Source organism: Eptatretus burgeri, chromosome 3 (genome assembly GCF_056783735.1).
Source record: "Eptatretus burgeri isolate ZD-2024b chromosome 3, Ebu_testis_v1, whole genome shotgun sequence".
NCBI classification, from domain to species: domain Eukaryota; kingdom Metazoa; phylum Chordata; class Myxini; order Myxiniformes; family Myxinidae; genus Eptatretus; species Eptatretus burgeri.
Genome location: NC_140963.1, coordinates 105,774,154 through 105,789,476, shown reverse-complemented (window position 1 = coordinate 105,789,476; position 15,323 = coordinate 105,774,154). Strand labels below are relative to the sequence as shown.

Here is a 15,323-nt window from a genome sequence, read left to right as displayed (position 1 = left end):
CACAGACACAGACACACACACAGACACACACACACACAGACACACACACACACAGACACACACACACACAGACACACACACACACACAGACACACACACACAGACACACACACACAGACACACAGACACGTATGCACATACATCTATTACAAAAAGGGTGCGTGCCCGTGCGCATGCGTCAGTCACGTTTTATATTCTAAAGGGTTCCTACTGTCGTGGAATAATACAAATGGTACCATATTATAATAATTGCTTTGCTTGGAACAACAGTTTCAAAGTTGTAAGACGTCTTTCCCGTTTAATCACAAGTACAGTACAGTATATGCCTTTTTGCAGGACTTTGAGCGTAATGTATTTGTTTCAACGGTACCATTTTTATTATTCGACACCAGCAGGAACCCTTTAGAATATAGTTCGATGGGCATGGAAGGAGCACACAAACTTACATATTGTCCTACTTCTTGAAGCGACAGAAAAATACAGTTTATAAAAGTACACGGAAAGAGCACACAAACAACAACAACCACAGCCACGACGACACCAACAACAACAACTTCGCGTTGCATAAGATCCTGTTTTTTTTCGTCTGTTTTTATTTCATTTTACATGTCAAGGAGACTCACAGAAAGACATTTCATATTTTATGAAGTGCAACATGCCCATCAGCGAAGCAACGAGAGTCCCTGTGAGATGATCTCCATGTCACGTAGAGCGACTAAGTGCATACGCTGCTAGCTGTAATTATAAGATGCATAAATCGAACAGCATCGATGAATTTATTGAGCAGCACCATCGTGAAGCAGCAAAACAATCTCAGCGACGGCACCGTGCTGCTATGTCGTTATCTCAACGACAAGCAGTTTGTGCTGCCAATGCGGCCCAACATAGGGTTGCCCGTGCTGCTATGTCGCCATCGCAACGACAAGCAGTTCGCGCCACCAATGCAGCTCAACATAGAGTTGCCCGTGCTGCTATGTCAGCATCGCAACGACAAGCAGTCCGCGACACCAATGCAGCTCAACATGTCGATGCCTGTGCTACGATGGACCCTGAGAATCGCCGGCGATCCGAAGCCTGTGAAGCTGCAGAAACGACTGCTTCACGTATTTCACTTCAGGTGTTTATATATATTTTTTTGCATTAAAGATCAGTAATCCCATCAGCGATGCACCCGGTTTTATACACACACACACACACACACACACACACACACACACACACACACACACACACACACACACACACACACACACACACACACACACACACACACACACACACACACACACACACACACACACACACACACACACACACACACACACACACACACACACACACACACACAAACAAACAAACAAACAAACAAACAAACAAACAAACAAACAAACACACACTTTTTTGGGGTTACAAAAATCATTTGTAATTTCAAATGTCATCAATGTTTAACCTCTGATTTATAAAACAAAACTAGAACGGTATCTACGAGCATCGTCTCGCCTTGCGTGTCTATTCTGAACAAAAATACCATGTTAACTGAACACACAAGCTGGTGTTGGCTTAGTGGTTAAGGTGGTTGGCTTGGAACCCTAGGGTCCTGAGTTCTAGCACCTGTCAAGCGTTGAAGTATCACCAGGTGGGGTTGACTCAGCCTGTCATTCTTCTGAGGTTGGTGAAATGAGTACCAGTGCACTGGGGTAATAACCATTTGAGGTATCCTGCGTCGGAGTGGCAACCTGTCCAGGACTGTACTCCTTGCCAATGGAACTGCCTCGGCAGCCTTATGTGTCTTTATGGCGGGAAAGGAATGGTATTATGATATTATATATTAACTGAACATGCTGCTGGTGTTGCTCATATACCCTTATCATCCACGCACCCTATTATGTCACTTGGTTTCTTCACATGGGTTATGAATGTCATAAATTTAATTCTTCACTCACATCGGGTCACAGATCAGACATATGAAGTTTCAGATTTTTTGGAGGAGGAGGGGGAGGAGGAGGAGGAGGAGGAGGAAATTGGGACCATACTCTGTGCAGAGCGTTGGTGCTGCTTAAGCAGTATCCTTGGCTATTGGGCACAATCCTGGACGGGTCACCACTCCGACAGATTTTTTTGGAGGATTTCAATTCAACCAATTATGGATGGAATAGCACTTCTCTGATGATGTCATCCTTATCACCATAATAATATACCCCCATGAGAAGTTTATGACATATGCCATCTTTCAATTTTTTTAGTTGAGCAATTTCGGAGAAAATGATATCCAAATTTTTTTCTTTTCATCCAATGTTGGTGCCATACCATGAGACCGATGAAGTAATATATTTAATTCTTCACTCGCATTGGTTCATAGATCAGATATATGAAGTTTCAGATTTTTTTGGACAAGGATTTAAATTCAACTAATAATGGCTGTAAGACCACTTCACCGATGTCATCGTTATCACCTGAAATGCATTATGAGTTTTTGACATATGACAAGTTTCAATATTTTTCTTCGTTGAGCAGCTTCAGAGGAAATGATGTCCAATTTTTTTTCCTTTGATCCAATATGGCTGCCATACCATGTGATCTGTAACATCAGAGTTAGCAACAACTCTCAGTGTGGAGTCCATCCTTTGCTTAAAGTTTTACAAAGATCGGACAAGCGTTGCAGAGAAAAACATTTTAAAAGTGAAAAAACACACTATCAATTGTTCAGTATTTGCTATTCCTGAATTATAATATAATTTAAAGGATTGCTGTGAATGATGTTCACCTCAAAACATAGATCCTTCACCTGAAGTAACCTTAACCTGTAAGCAAATGAATGATTTTCCGACTGCATGGATCATCATCTGGGCACCATTCTTCCTGAAAGTTTCAATCCTTTCAGCCAAGGAGCTCTCCAAATGGTGGATCCACAACCTCAGTCATGGATCCACATCAGTAGATTACCTACATCAGTAGATCCACAACCTCAGTTGCATCCATGCAGTCAGTCAACCCATCAATGCAACATCACTCATCAGACTTTGCATGCTCGAGGATTTAATGTATTATCACATAGTTGCAACTCCTATCATACATTCTATTATATTTAATGATAACACATTAAATCATGCACATCTTACCTTAAAAAAAACACGTCCACCAACAAACATGACCACCCCACTCACTTCTGGATCAAGCTGTTGTTCAAATATTTAAACGGTTATTTATAAACGTTTTTTGTTTTTTTAACCTGCATCCTTGTCTCTTCGCAACAACTGAAATGGGCTTAAATGGCATATATATATATATATATATATATATATATATATATATATATATATATATATATATATATATATATATATATATATATTTCAATGTATTTTTATAAATATCTCATTAATTTTACGAATTCCATTTGGTTTAGTTTTATGATCTTTAAACTTATTTATATCTGCTAACTGTAGCTTCCTGTGTTAGAATACGTCTGACTAGTTATTTTAATCCATTGACAAGTTCAGTGTTGTGTGTGTGTGTGGTTGCTCTCACAGTCCTAATTATTTCACCTGAAACCTTCCCATAAAATAGCTTCTTGGGAATATTGTTGTCTAAGAAAGGCATTCGTACAATATGGAATGTGAAAGCATCTCGTTTATCAAATAATTTGGTGTGAAATTTATTATTATTGATATGGATTTGTAATTCCAAAAAAGAAACTGAAGTGTGTTTGTTTTTCCTTTTTTAAATTTAAGTTATTTTGGATAGAAATCATCATGAAGCTGATCAAATACAAATCCACCATTAATTCCTAGTAAATCATCAATGAATCGAAAGATGTTTCCACACCTTTGTGCAGTTGTTAGTTTATTCCTGCACATGTTGTGGACCCAATCAGACTCATACATGTGCAGGAAGAAATATGCAAGAAAGGGGCTGGATCTGAACACATGGGTATCCCCACTGTCTGTTGGAGTATCTTGTTTCCAAATGCAAAGAACCTGTTGTTGATGACATATGCCAAGTTTCAATATTTTTCGTTAGCAGTTTCAGAAGAAATGATTTCCAATTTTTTCCCCTTAATCCAATATAGCTGCCATACCATGTGACCGATGACATCAGAGTTGGCAATAACTCTCTATGGGGAGTCCCTCCTTTGCTTAACGGTTTACAAAGGTTGGATAAGCATTGCAGAGAACCATTTTTAAAGCAAAAATATACACACATGCAAGCGATCCCTGCAAGACTCTCACATCCCCTTTGGGGCGAGACTAATAACGCTCTTGACTCAGATCCTGCAACTGGTCCAGATGGCATCAACCCTCGTGTTTTAAAAACCTGCTCTGCTGCTCTTGCAATACCCTCTTTCTGCTCTATTCACCCTCACATTTACTCAAGATAATCTTCCATCTGTTTAGAAATCAGAAACATTACTGTTATTTTCTTTTTCTTTTTCTTTTTTGTATACCTTGTCGAGGCTCTTGTGAGAGCTAACACACAACACACAACACAGCAAGGGGGGCATGAGACAAGAGGGGAGGGAGTGGGAAGGACAAAACAGTGGGGAACAGAGACATTAGGAGATCTGTGGAAGGGAGAGGGATGGGATGGGGAATAGAAGATGGACATTACAGGGACTTTCAGGAAGGAAATCAGGGAATTTGAAGGAGGTGGGCTTGGGTGGATTATCGGGAGTAGAAAAGATCGAGGATTTGGATGGGGGATGATAAGAGGTGATGGTCAACAGCTGTTTTGAAGGCCTGGAGGGAAGAATGGGAATGAATAGAGTGATGGAGTTTATTCCAAAGGCAGGAAAAAAAGAGGAATGAAAGGGTGAAGATGAGCAGTGATTCATGATTTTGGTAGTTTTATCAGAAGGGGGTTGTTGACGGACCTTGAGCGCCCTGTGGAAATGTGATGGGGACAAATCACAGAGAGAGCAGGGGGGGGAGGCTGGAGAGGAGACGGTAGAAGACAGAAAGACCACCGACCAACCTGCGGTGATTGAGTGAGAGGCCCAAAGACTCAGCTTCATTGCGGGAGATGCCAATGATCCAAAATGCCTTGGTTTCTACAGCATGAAGCTGAGAAAGGTGGGAGGCAGGAGCACCAGCCCAGAGGGGAGAGCAGTACTCCATCAGGCTGCGGAGAAAAGCTTTGTAAGTGGTCAGGAGCTCAGGTGGGCTGAGGAAGGACTTTGCACGACGGAGGATTCCCAGTCGGCGACTGGCTTTGGAAGCGAGGTTTGAAATGTGGCTTTCCCAGGAAAGGTCATGACAGATAGTGAGATCCAGAAGCTTGAAAGAAAGGACTTCTTCCAGAGGATTGTTGAGAAAGTGGATGGGGGGGGTCTAAATGGTCCTTTTGAAGAGACATCGTGAGAGTGTGAGATTTGTCCGGATTGAAAGACATCTTCCACATGTTGGACCAGTTTATTATTTTATCCAGATCTGCAGTGAGCGAAGAAGCTGCTGCTTGCCGGTCTGAGGGATGACCGATGGTACGGCAGAGGGTGGAGTCATCAGCTAAGAGATATAGAGGATTTTCCAGAGAGTCTGATCGATCATTAATGAAAACCTAGAAAAGAACAGGGCCCAGAACACTACCTTGAGGAACTCCAGCCTGGACAGGAAGAGAGGATGAAAGAACTCCATTTAGGGCCACATGTTCACTGCGACAGGAGAGGAAGTCTGCGAGTCATGAGTGGAAATGGCCTTGGATACCAGAGAAAGAGAGTTTGGTGAGCAGGGCAGGGTGCCAGACCGTGTCAAAAGCACGTGATATGCCCAGGGATACGGCTCAGATTTCCTGTCTGGCATTGAGGACCTCCATCCATTTTTGGGAGAGCAGAAGCAGCATATCCGGATACAGTGACCGGGTCTGAAACCAAATTGATGATTGGAAATCAAGCCATTGGAGAAGAGGAAGGATTTAATGTCTGAAGCGATGATGGATTCCATAACCTTGCTGATGATTGGGAGAAGGCTGATTGGTCTGTTGTTGTAGGGATCTGTTTTTGCACCTTTTTATCGTGGCAGATAGTGAGAAGCAGATAGATAGAAGCCACATCTTGAAGCTGGCCTCCAAAGCCAGTCGCCGACTGGGCATTCTTCGTCGTCCAAAGTCCTTCCTTGGCACAACTGAGCTTCCAACCACTTACAAAGCTTTCATCCACAGTCGGATGGAGTACTGCTCCCCCTGCCCACCCCTGGGGTGGTGTTCCTGCATCACACCTAGCTCAACTTCATGCTGTGGAAAACAAGGCTTTTAGGGTCATTATTGGTATCTCCCACAATGAAGCTGAGCCTTTGGGTCTCTCACTCTCTCACGGAATGCAGGTCGGTGGTCTTGCTGTCTTATACAGTCTCCTCTCCGGCCTTGCCCCCCTGCTCTGTCTGTGATCTGTCGTTGTCCCCCCCCCTTATATATCTTCAGGGCACTCAAGGTCTACTAAAAACCTCCTTCTGGTGAAACTGCCAAAATAAAAAATCACTGCTCACCTTCACTTTCATTCCTCTTTTTTTTTTTCCCACCTCTGACACAAACTCCCACACTCTCTTCAATCCCACTCCTCCCTCCAAGTCTTCACAACAGCTGTTCACCACCATCTCATGTCTTTTCCCATACAAAATCTTGATCTTCACTCCCCCTGTTAATCCACCCCAAACCCACCTCCTTCAAATTCCCTGTTTTCCTTCCTGAAAGTGCCTGAAGTACCATCTTGTTTACCCCATGTACAGTGCCCCCATCCCTCTCCCTTCCACAGATCTCCTATTGTCCTTGTTCACTATTTTTGTGCTTACCTCTTCCACCCCTCTTGTCTCCTGCGTTGTTATATGTTTCTGTGTATTTGCTCTTACACGAGCCTTGGCATGGTATACAAAAAAATAATAATAAAAAGATTCTTGAGATTAATAAGCAAAATATCCTTGTGTATTTGTTCTCATGCATTAACTCTGCCACCAAAGGTGGATGGAGGTTATATTTGCACGTCTGGCTTTGTGAACAAGATATCTGAAAAAGTTGTGGACTAATTTGGTGGAGAAGTTGGGTGTGTGACAAGGAAGAATTGATTCCGTTTTGGGGAAGATCCAGATCCAGATTTGAGAATTTTTAAAAGTGATTCTTCACCATGAAGAGATGGGGCCAAAAACAATATACCATGGAACCCTGACATTCGCGGACCCTGCATATTCGCGGTTGATAAAATGGGACGTGCTTCTACATTCGCGGCCTGTGCTTCGTGTATTCACGGTTTTCGCAGACACAAATAACTATATCCCATTAGCCACGCATAAACAAAAAATGTGCGCATAACAGTTCTATAACTACCTCCCACCATCCACGTGCATAACAGTTCTTAAACCACCTCCAGCCACATATAAACAAAAGCCGTGTGCATACATTTTTTTTGAAAACCATCTCCCACCAACCAGCATAAAGCAGTTGCATGTGTGCACAAATCATCCCCCACCACCATCCCTCACAAACAATGGTCACATAACCCACCCCTCCTTCAGCTACCCACAACTCCTGCATGACTACTTATGTGCAGCATGCCCTGGGTCTCATTCTTTTTTCTCATCCCTCTGCCTCGACCTGCTGTGATTCCTCTCGCTCGTGGACTTTTGTGCATATTCTTCAATCATTGTTCCTTAGCATGCGAGTACAGATGTGTCTGCTCCTAAACGGCAGGAAAAAAAAGTCATTAGCTTGAGCCATAAAGTGGAGCTGCTTGTCCGACTATTGAAAGGTGAGAGTGCAGCTTCTGTGGGCAGGTACCATGGAGTGAGCGAGTCTACTGTGTGCTACATCAAGAAAAATGAGGTGATTCGCAAAAGTGTTGTGGCCCGAGCAGGACCCAGCACCAAAGCGGTTCTCCAGGTCAGGAACGTCCACATCAAAACGATGGTGAGGGCATTGAACGTGTGAGTGGAGGATCATGCCCAGAAAAAAGTGCCTTTAAGCAAACCTCTCATTCGCAAAAAGGCTAAACGTATACAAGCATCTGATTGATGCAGGAGGTGCTGCAAGCACAAGTGATGTGTGTACCAGTGGCCCCAGTCCATTCCAAGTCAGCAGGGGATAGTTTGGCTGCTTCAAATAGCGGTATGGTCTCTCCAACGTGAAACTCACAGGCGAGCTCAGCAAATTACAAGGCAGCTGAAACTTTCCCTGCTAAATTTGCACAGTCTATCAAGGAGAAGGGATATGTCCCAGAACAGGTCTTCAACGCAGACTAGACCGGCCGACACCTCCCTGTGGAAACCACAGCCTCGCCCTTTACTGTAAGCAATGGGTCCTCGCAGAGGCCAACATGTGCAGCATGTGCCGTGGGGGATGGGAAAGATACAACAGCAGCGCAGCTGCGAGGATACAGCGATACCCACAAAATAACTTCTGCGGCAAGTCATAGAGTATGCTCGGCAGCTGGACATGATCCTCTCAGGCTTCCGATGATCTGGGATGAGATTGCTGGTTGCATTGAAAAGGCACACGAAGGAATATCTCTTAAAGAGGCTGCACGGATGTTGTTTTTCACAACACAGAAGCAAATGACCCAATATCGGCGAGAACATGGCTGGCAGCTTGGTGCCAATAACTACATCATCAGAGGCCGATAATAGAAAAACAACAACCACGTCACGTTGTACAGGACACAAGTGTGCAAGATACGGGCGGCACGTTCTTTTCAACCCATTTCTGGATTTCATTATCTCGGCATCTTCTTTTCCCTCCATTTCTCCATCTGATACTTGTATCTATATTCTTTTTCATTCCAAACCTCCATCTAATTATTATATCCGATCGTTCCCCTCAATTCCTGACACAGATCGGGGTTGGTCCCGCGCACACGATAGCAGAATCGGGTGAACCCAAGCGCTGACCACGTGTTCCATGGCGGACCCGTGCGCCACTCATGACACTTTATTATTGTACAGAGCAGGGCACGAATGGCACACATCTTGTTCTGGTCTGTGCATGGGTTTACCCCAACACCTTACCGTCGATCCTCGCTGGCAGCCATGGGTGTTTCCCACGGATGGGGACGTCTTCTCGCCCCTCCAACCGGCGAAGCCGCGATCAGGCAGGGGCGTGCTGTATAGCTCGGGCCGTGTGGCCCATCAGGCACATTGACCAGCGCTAGCTAGGGGTGCCCGGGAGGCCATGCGGGGCTGACGTCACCCCCGGCCGGCTGTCGGGGCATGGCGCGGGAGTTCGTGCAAGGCAATTCATGTCGCGGAGTTCGGTGTGGGGCGATTCATATCATGTCGTGGGGTCGGAGCGAGACGACTCCACAGCTTGGGGTCATCTTGTCGGAAGTGGAGTGGAGCCGCTTCCGGCCATCGCAGCTGGGCCGCGCGAGGGCCAGGGCCAATCAGAGTGCCCGATTCGGGTGATGACGCGTCACTTTGGGGTGGCCACCCCGCCCTGCACCGCGGTGTTTACAAAAGGCAGATCACAAAGTCGTCCTCTCTCTATCTCTATCTCTATCTCTATCTCTATCCCTCTCACGTGCTGGATCTCTACTCCACCTTCTCCTCACATTCGCCTGCGACTCCGCCTTCTTCACCCGCCTTCTTCACCCGCCCGTCATCACCTGCTACTCCGCCTCCACTTCTCCGCCCTTCTCCGCCCACACATCGCTGACTCTACCAACTCACCTGGTCCCGTATACCACTCTGCCCACTCGCTCTTGACTCAGCCTTCTCCACCCAAGTCCCTCCCTTCACGGCCGACGGTCGCGTCTCATTCTCTGGACCGACGCTGGCTGCACAAATTGCCACGAAGCAAGAAACGGCGCACCAGCTGTCAGGGAGGTATCGCCCAGCGGAGCATCCCCCCAAAACGTATTGGTGGTGCGATCGGGCAATCATGCAAGGTATTTAGAGACCGTTAGCCTCATCTCCTCTCCTCCTTTTTCTCTTCATTAACTGTGTGTGTGTGTGTGTGTGTGTGTGTGTGTGTGTGTGTGTGTGTGTGTGTGTGTGTGTGTGTGTGTGTGTGTGTGTGTGTGTGTGTGTGTGTGTGTGTGTGTGTGTGTGTGTGTGTGTGTGTGTGTGTGTGTGTCCTGGCGCCTGTCCCCGTAAGTTAAGATTGCAGAAGATTATTATTTCGGGTTAAGTCTGCTCTGTGTCTGCTTTCGTAAGTTGCTTATATTATTGTTGCACCTCACGCTTCTTTCTATCCTTACATTACTCACACCAATAAAACTATTCATTGTGCCACATAACTTTCCTTACCTGCTTGTAAATAAATCATTATTATTTTTAGAAATGTTCCCAGCTCGTTTTTGTCTGTTCTTTAATTGATCCAGCATGGTCCGAATCCGAGCTTAGTCGGGATTTTATTCCCAACGATCCGTTCCTCTTAGCCGGTGCGTCCTTGGCAGTATGGCTCTGCTGCATCCGGTCCGCAAAAGTGATCCAGTTCAGACAAGGCGTACTGAGGGCATGTTCTCTGGTAATTAAATCGCGTGATTAATTTGGTAACCTGGTTAACCCATAGACGGGAGGACCCAATGGTCACGCGGTTGAGTTATTAGCGTTCACTGCCGGTTAGCGACAGTGTCGGTGTCGGTGAGCAATTAGCGACAGTAACTCGGTTAGCGACAGTGTCGGTCAGCGATAAATACTGCATATATATATATATATATATATATATATATATATATATATATATATATATATATATATATATATATATATATATATATATTGTTTGTTTGTTTGTTTGTTTGTTATGGATTCAACAGTGTCGGGATTCGCACCCGACTCTTGACCCCAGTGTTAAGGATTCGGACGAGTGATGTCAATCACACTCTACTCTTGACAGCCAAATGTTGAAGATTCGGCGTCACTTAACAGCACCGCCGTCTCCGGGGTTATAATGCCGGCTGGTTCGGCACAATTCTCGGGTTACGCGCCTCGATCACGATACCAAAATACACCTGTGCCTTGCCAGCTGGGGGAATAGACCCCGGTTACAGACTGGTTTTGTCAGAGACCGAGCGGAGTCTACCAGTCCGTAACGATTGTGGTTTTATATCCAAATCGAGCGGATCGTTCCTCGGCGCGGCACAAATAAATTCACGGCGGCCAATCTCGTATAACTCAGCCAGATTTATTGGGGACACATCAGGGAACACAACACAAGCAAAGCATTCACTACAATGTTATAATTAATCTATAACCCGTTCTTCACTAGGGAGCGACGGATTACGGGTTTGGAAGGGAACCCTAGCGAGATAAACCTTAGACAACATGCAGACAAGACACGGACAGCATGCAGACAATACACAGAGTACTTGGTGATGCTTCATGGACGAGAGGAAAAGTGTCGAAGGCACGAATGCGGCTCGTGACAAGTTGATGTCAACGGATTTGAGCACCCGGCTCGTGCACGCCGCGTGACAAAATGGCGGTGTCGTCCTCCTTTTGTCGCACCGCCCACGCATGCAGCCTCAGCGCGTTCAGCCCCCGTAAGGTCGACGGCACAAGACGAAAGATCTATGGTATGCTCCAGCTGGCTTTTCACAAGGTCCAGTATACAAGTCCGGGCCTGGCCTGTTCACCAGGTGAGGCCAAATTGGGGTGTTGGGCTCCGCAGGCAGATCGATGGGACCACAAGACATGTCGGGCCATGCCATGAGTAAGGACAGAGGCTCTGTGGTTAGACGCTGGTTGAACCTGTCGATGACCTCCTCATAAAGTCAATCGCCGAGTCGCACAGCAGCCAGTTCCTCTCGAAGCAGATTGCAGCCTCCCACTAGTCCTTTCTACACAGCCGAATCCTCACTCGACACTCAGGCTCAGTTACTCCCTCGGCAGATCGCCGACTCGACCCTCAGGTTCAGGCCATTCCTCTCTTGCAGATCGCCGACCACATGCACCGCGAGTTACTCCCTCAGCAGATCGCCGACTGATGCTAGCAGTTTCTCCTCCAGCCAATCGCAGACAGACCTCTTGCAGTTCCTTCCTTGCCTTTCTTTCGGCTTGCTCTTCATGAAAGCCAATTGCAAACAGACACAGCCGTCCCTTGTACAGCCGATCGCACCACACTTCGGCGCTCTCAGTCCCACCTTCCTTTTCGCCGCTCGCTTCTCTAGGCCACACCCTCTCAGAGCGCTGGGCGGGGACTCGTACGGAGAGGGAAAGGAAGAAGAAGAACCTCTCGGTACACCACCACTGTACGAACAATGAACATGCCTCCTACACCTCCTGACACACGTAACGTCCATTTACCGAACAACCTGGCTAAACATGCATTTAATGGGGCATCTGGGCTAATCCTATATTTAATAACGCACTAAGGGCCATTTCCGCAACGATATATATATATATATATATATATATATATATATATATATATATATATATATATATATACATACATACATACATACATACATACATACATACATACATACATACATACATACATACATACATACATGCATGGCGCCGCGAGGAGGAGTGATGTAAGGGACACCGGCCATTTTGGAGTTAATGCCATATAGCACTATTTTAACCCTTACCCTATCATCCTAGCCTATCATCATCGTATCATTAAAAAATGCCGCTTACATCACTCCTCCTCATATATTGTTGCGGGCCGGGGATCGGGTGAGAAGACCACGAGGTGTGGGAAGCTATCTCGACTCGCACCAGACTCCCTGGAATTGTATGCTGTCGCACACGGATAATACCGTGACACACGGCGGGTCGCTTAACCGACCGTGGACGCCAATAACTCAACCATGTTACTTAGGGTCCTCCGTTTAGTTAATCCAGTTACCTAAAATAACCACGTGATTTACTTGCCAGGGAACACGCCCTCGGTACGCCTTGTCCGAACCGGATCACTCTACTGGACTGGATTACTTTACCAGATCGGATGCAGCCGAGCGGCACTGCCAAGAACGTACTGGCTAAAGGGTAATTCCACGTAATAATGGACATGAAGCATAAAATTTGAAAATGTATTTTTCAAAAGGATTTCTGTTGGACGGTGTTAAGTTAGGTCTGAATTTTCATAATTTATGTGATATGTACTCCGTGGATGATGTCACGTGATTTGGCGGCCATCTTGAAATAACTGCCTCAACGTCTTCCAACGGTAAGTCATTCTGTCTATTATCATTTTGTCGAAATTATGGCTATTTGATGAATGTTTTAATCCGAAGTAGTATTCGCTGATGAATATTACTGATATAGGATCAGGCTGTAACGACTCATCAACATATTTGGTCGATTTCTCTCTGTGCCTATAGATCAACATCGATGAGGCATATGCAAGCAATGAGGCTTATACAAGCTGTTAGACAACCAAATGTTCACTGATGTATGTAAGAGATTGTATAGATATCATAAAATGCGCCCCAGCATTGACGATCCAATATGTGATTGCATGGGTTACATCCGTTACATTGCTGAGTTACGTCCGTTACAGTGAACTTTTCAAAATATTTTAACAAACAACAGACAGATCGTATCGTTGCAATATAGAAAGTATGCTACTAATGCTTAGTTTGCTTACCGTGAATGAAAGGTATATTACAAATTCGTTATTTTGCAGGATTTAAGAATTGTGCTATGGCCAGTTTTCGTTGTGTCCATTTCGATGTTAAGGCCCGGTCACACCTTGACGTTTTAGCCAGCGATGGCAACGTATTAAAATGTATGTAAAACGCTGGCTTACATTGAACTTTTGATGTTTTTTTTTAAAGATTCGGACGTATTCATAGCGACTTGGTCTTATGTATAACGCATTGGTAACGGACACAGAACGTTTCGTTGTGTTATAAATAACTTATACCAACGAATGCTGAACCTGTTGTCGGCCTACACAACCGATGCCCAACGATAGTCTAACTTAGGCATAGCGCGTTGCACGCATCGCCGACGATGTCGTGACGTAGCCTATCGAAAGGCTGACGCACAACGATTCGAATCATAACTGCCGTAGAAATGGAAGTGACAATATCGCGGTCACACCTTGGCGATCTTGCCAGCGTATGCCGACCTAAGAAAAATGTGTCTAAAACGTTGGAGCACGTCAAATACGGTATGAGTAAGTTTGGTATACGTGAGTACAACGCTAAAGTACGCTATCATACGTCGTAGTAAGTAGAGTACGTCAAGAAATTTTAAACATGTTCAAAATTTTACAACGTACTCGGCGTATGACACACGTTCCGCATGCGATGGGGATAAGTTGTACACACGATATGTGGACGCTTACACACGTCCAGAAAGGCTACTTATAAGCTACTCATAAGTCGAAACACGTCGCGGTGATGTCTTTTTTTACGCGAAGCTTATTTCTGACTTATGTTTGACGTGCTTTGAACCAATTCTTTACGTAGTCCCAACACACATCGACGTATGTAGACGTATTCCAATGACGTCTTCCGGTCGACAAAAAAAAAAAATTAACGTGTTTCTAGCTTACAACTGGCATATAAAGACGTGTTCCCAGCGGTTTTGGGAATTGGTATATAAAAATGCTGCTCATAAAAGGGGAACCCAACAGTGTTTTCGAGTCCTTTTTGAGTCGATGTCCATGTCAGCAGTAACAGTATCAGTATCAGTATTAGTAGTAGTTTGTTCATGTTGGCAATAGTAGGTGAGTGTGAGGGGGAGGGTGTGGGTTATGATGGATCGTCCTTGCGTTTAACGATTTAACGATTTAAATGATAAACTCAACGATTTAAATGGCTGAATCTCCACTATTGAAAGTAGACGCTTGCACTCAACAATTGGATTTTTTTACACTCAACGACTTTTAAACGGTACCACTCAGCTATTTTCATTGTTTACAATGAACGATTTAAATTGCTGTCACTCGCCTTTGTTTTTTGACGCTGGCGCTCGGAAATTTTAATCGTTTTTATTGAACGTGCTAAATCGCTCAAACCCCATTATTGAAAGTAGACGCTTGCACTCAACAATTGGATTTTTTTTACACTCAACGACTTTTAAACGGTACCACTCAACTATTTTCATTGTTTACAATGAACGATTTAAATTGCTGTCACTCGCCTTTGTTTTTTGACGCTGGGGTTTGGAAATTTGAAGCGTTTCTTCTGAACGTGTTAAAACGCTCAAACTCGACTATTTTAAATGGACGCTGCCGATGGACAATTGGAATCATAGCCAAGCTCGACATCGAAGTGTGAACATCCTCGTCGTGCTGAAGAAAAGTTTGAAGAATGCTGCAAATAAGTGTCCTGGCCGTGGCCGTGGACGATGACGCAAGGACGATCCATTATACCGACGTCTTTCAGCCTATGAGTAACTTAAAAGTAACGTCTGTCGATGTGTGGCAACGATCGCGTAACGTGC

The 15,323-nt window shown here is 45.0% G+C and overlaps 1 protein-coding gene across 7 annotated transcripts in view; it reads left to right on the top strand.

Annotated features, from left to right (window-relative positions):
- The window catches only part of LOC147030592 (E3 SUMO-protein ligase PIAS2-like), a 174,449-nt gene that overhangs the window by 65,227 nt on the left and 93,899 nt on the right, over window positions 1-15,323 (top strand). The window contains exon 1 of one of the 7 annotated variants that reach the window (XM_085874824.1): window positions 150-1,117. The exons of the other annotated variants lie outside the window; for them this stretch is intronic. Coding sequence (XP_085730950.1) covers window positions 749-1,117 — 369 coding nt within the window. The 5' untranslated portion in view covers window positions 150-748. Of the gene's footprint in view, window positions 1-149; window positions 1,118-15,323 lie in introns of those variants that run through there. 7 annotated transcript variants of the gene reach the window in all.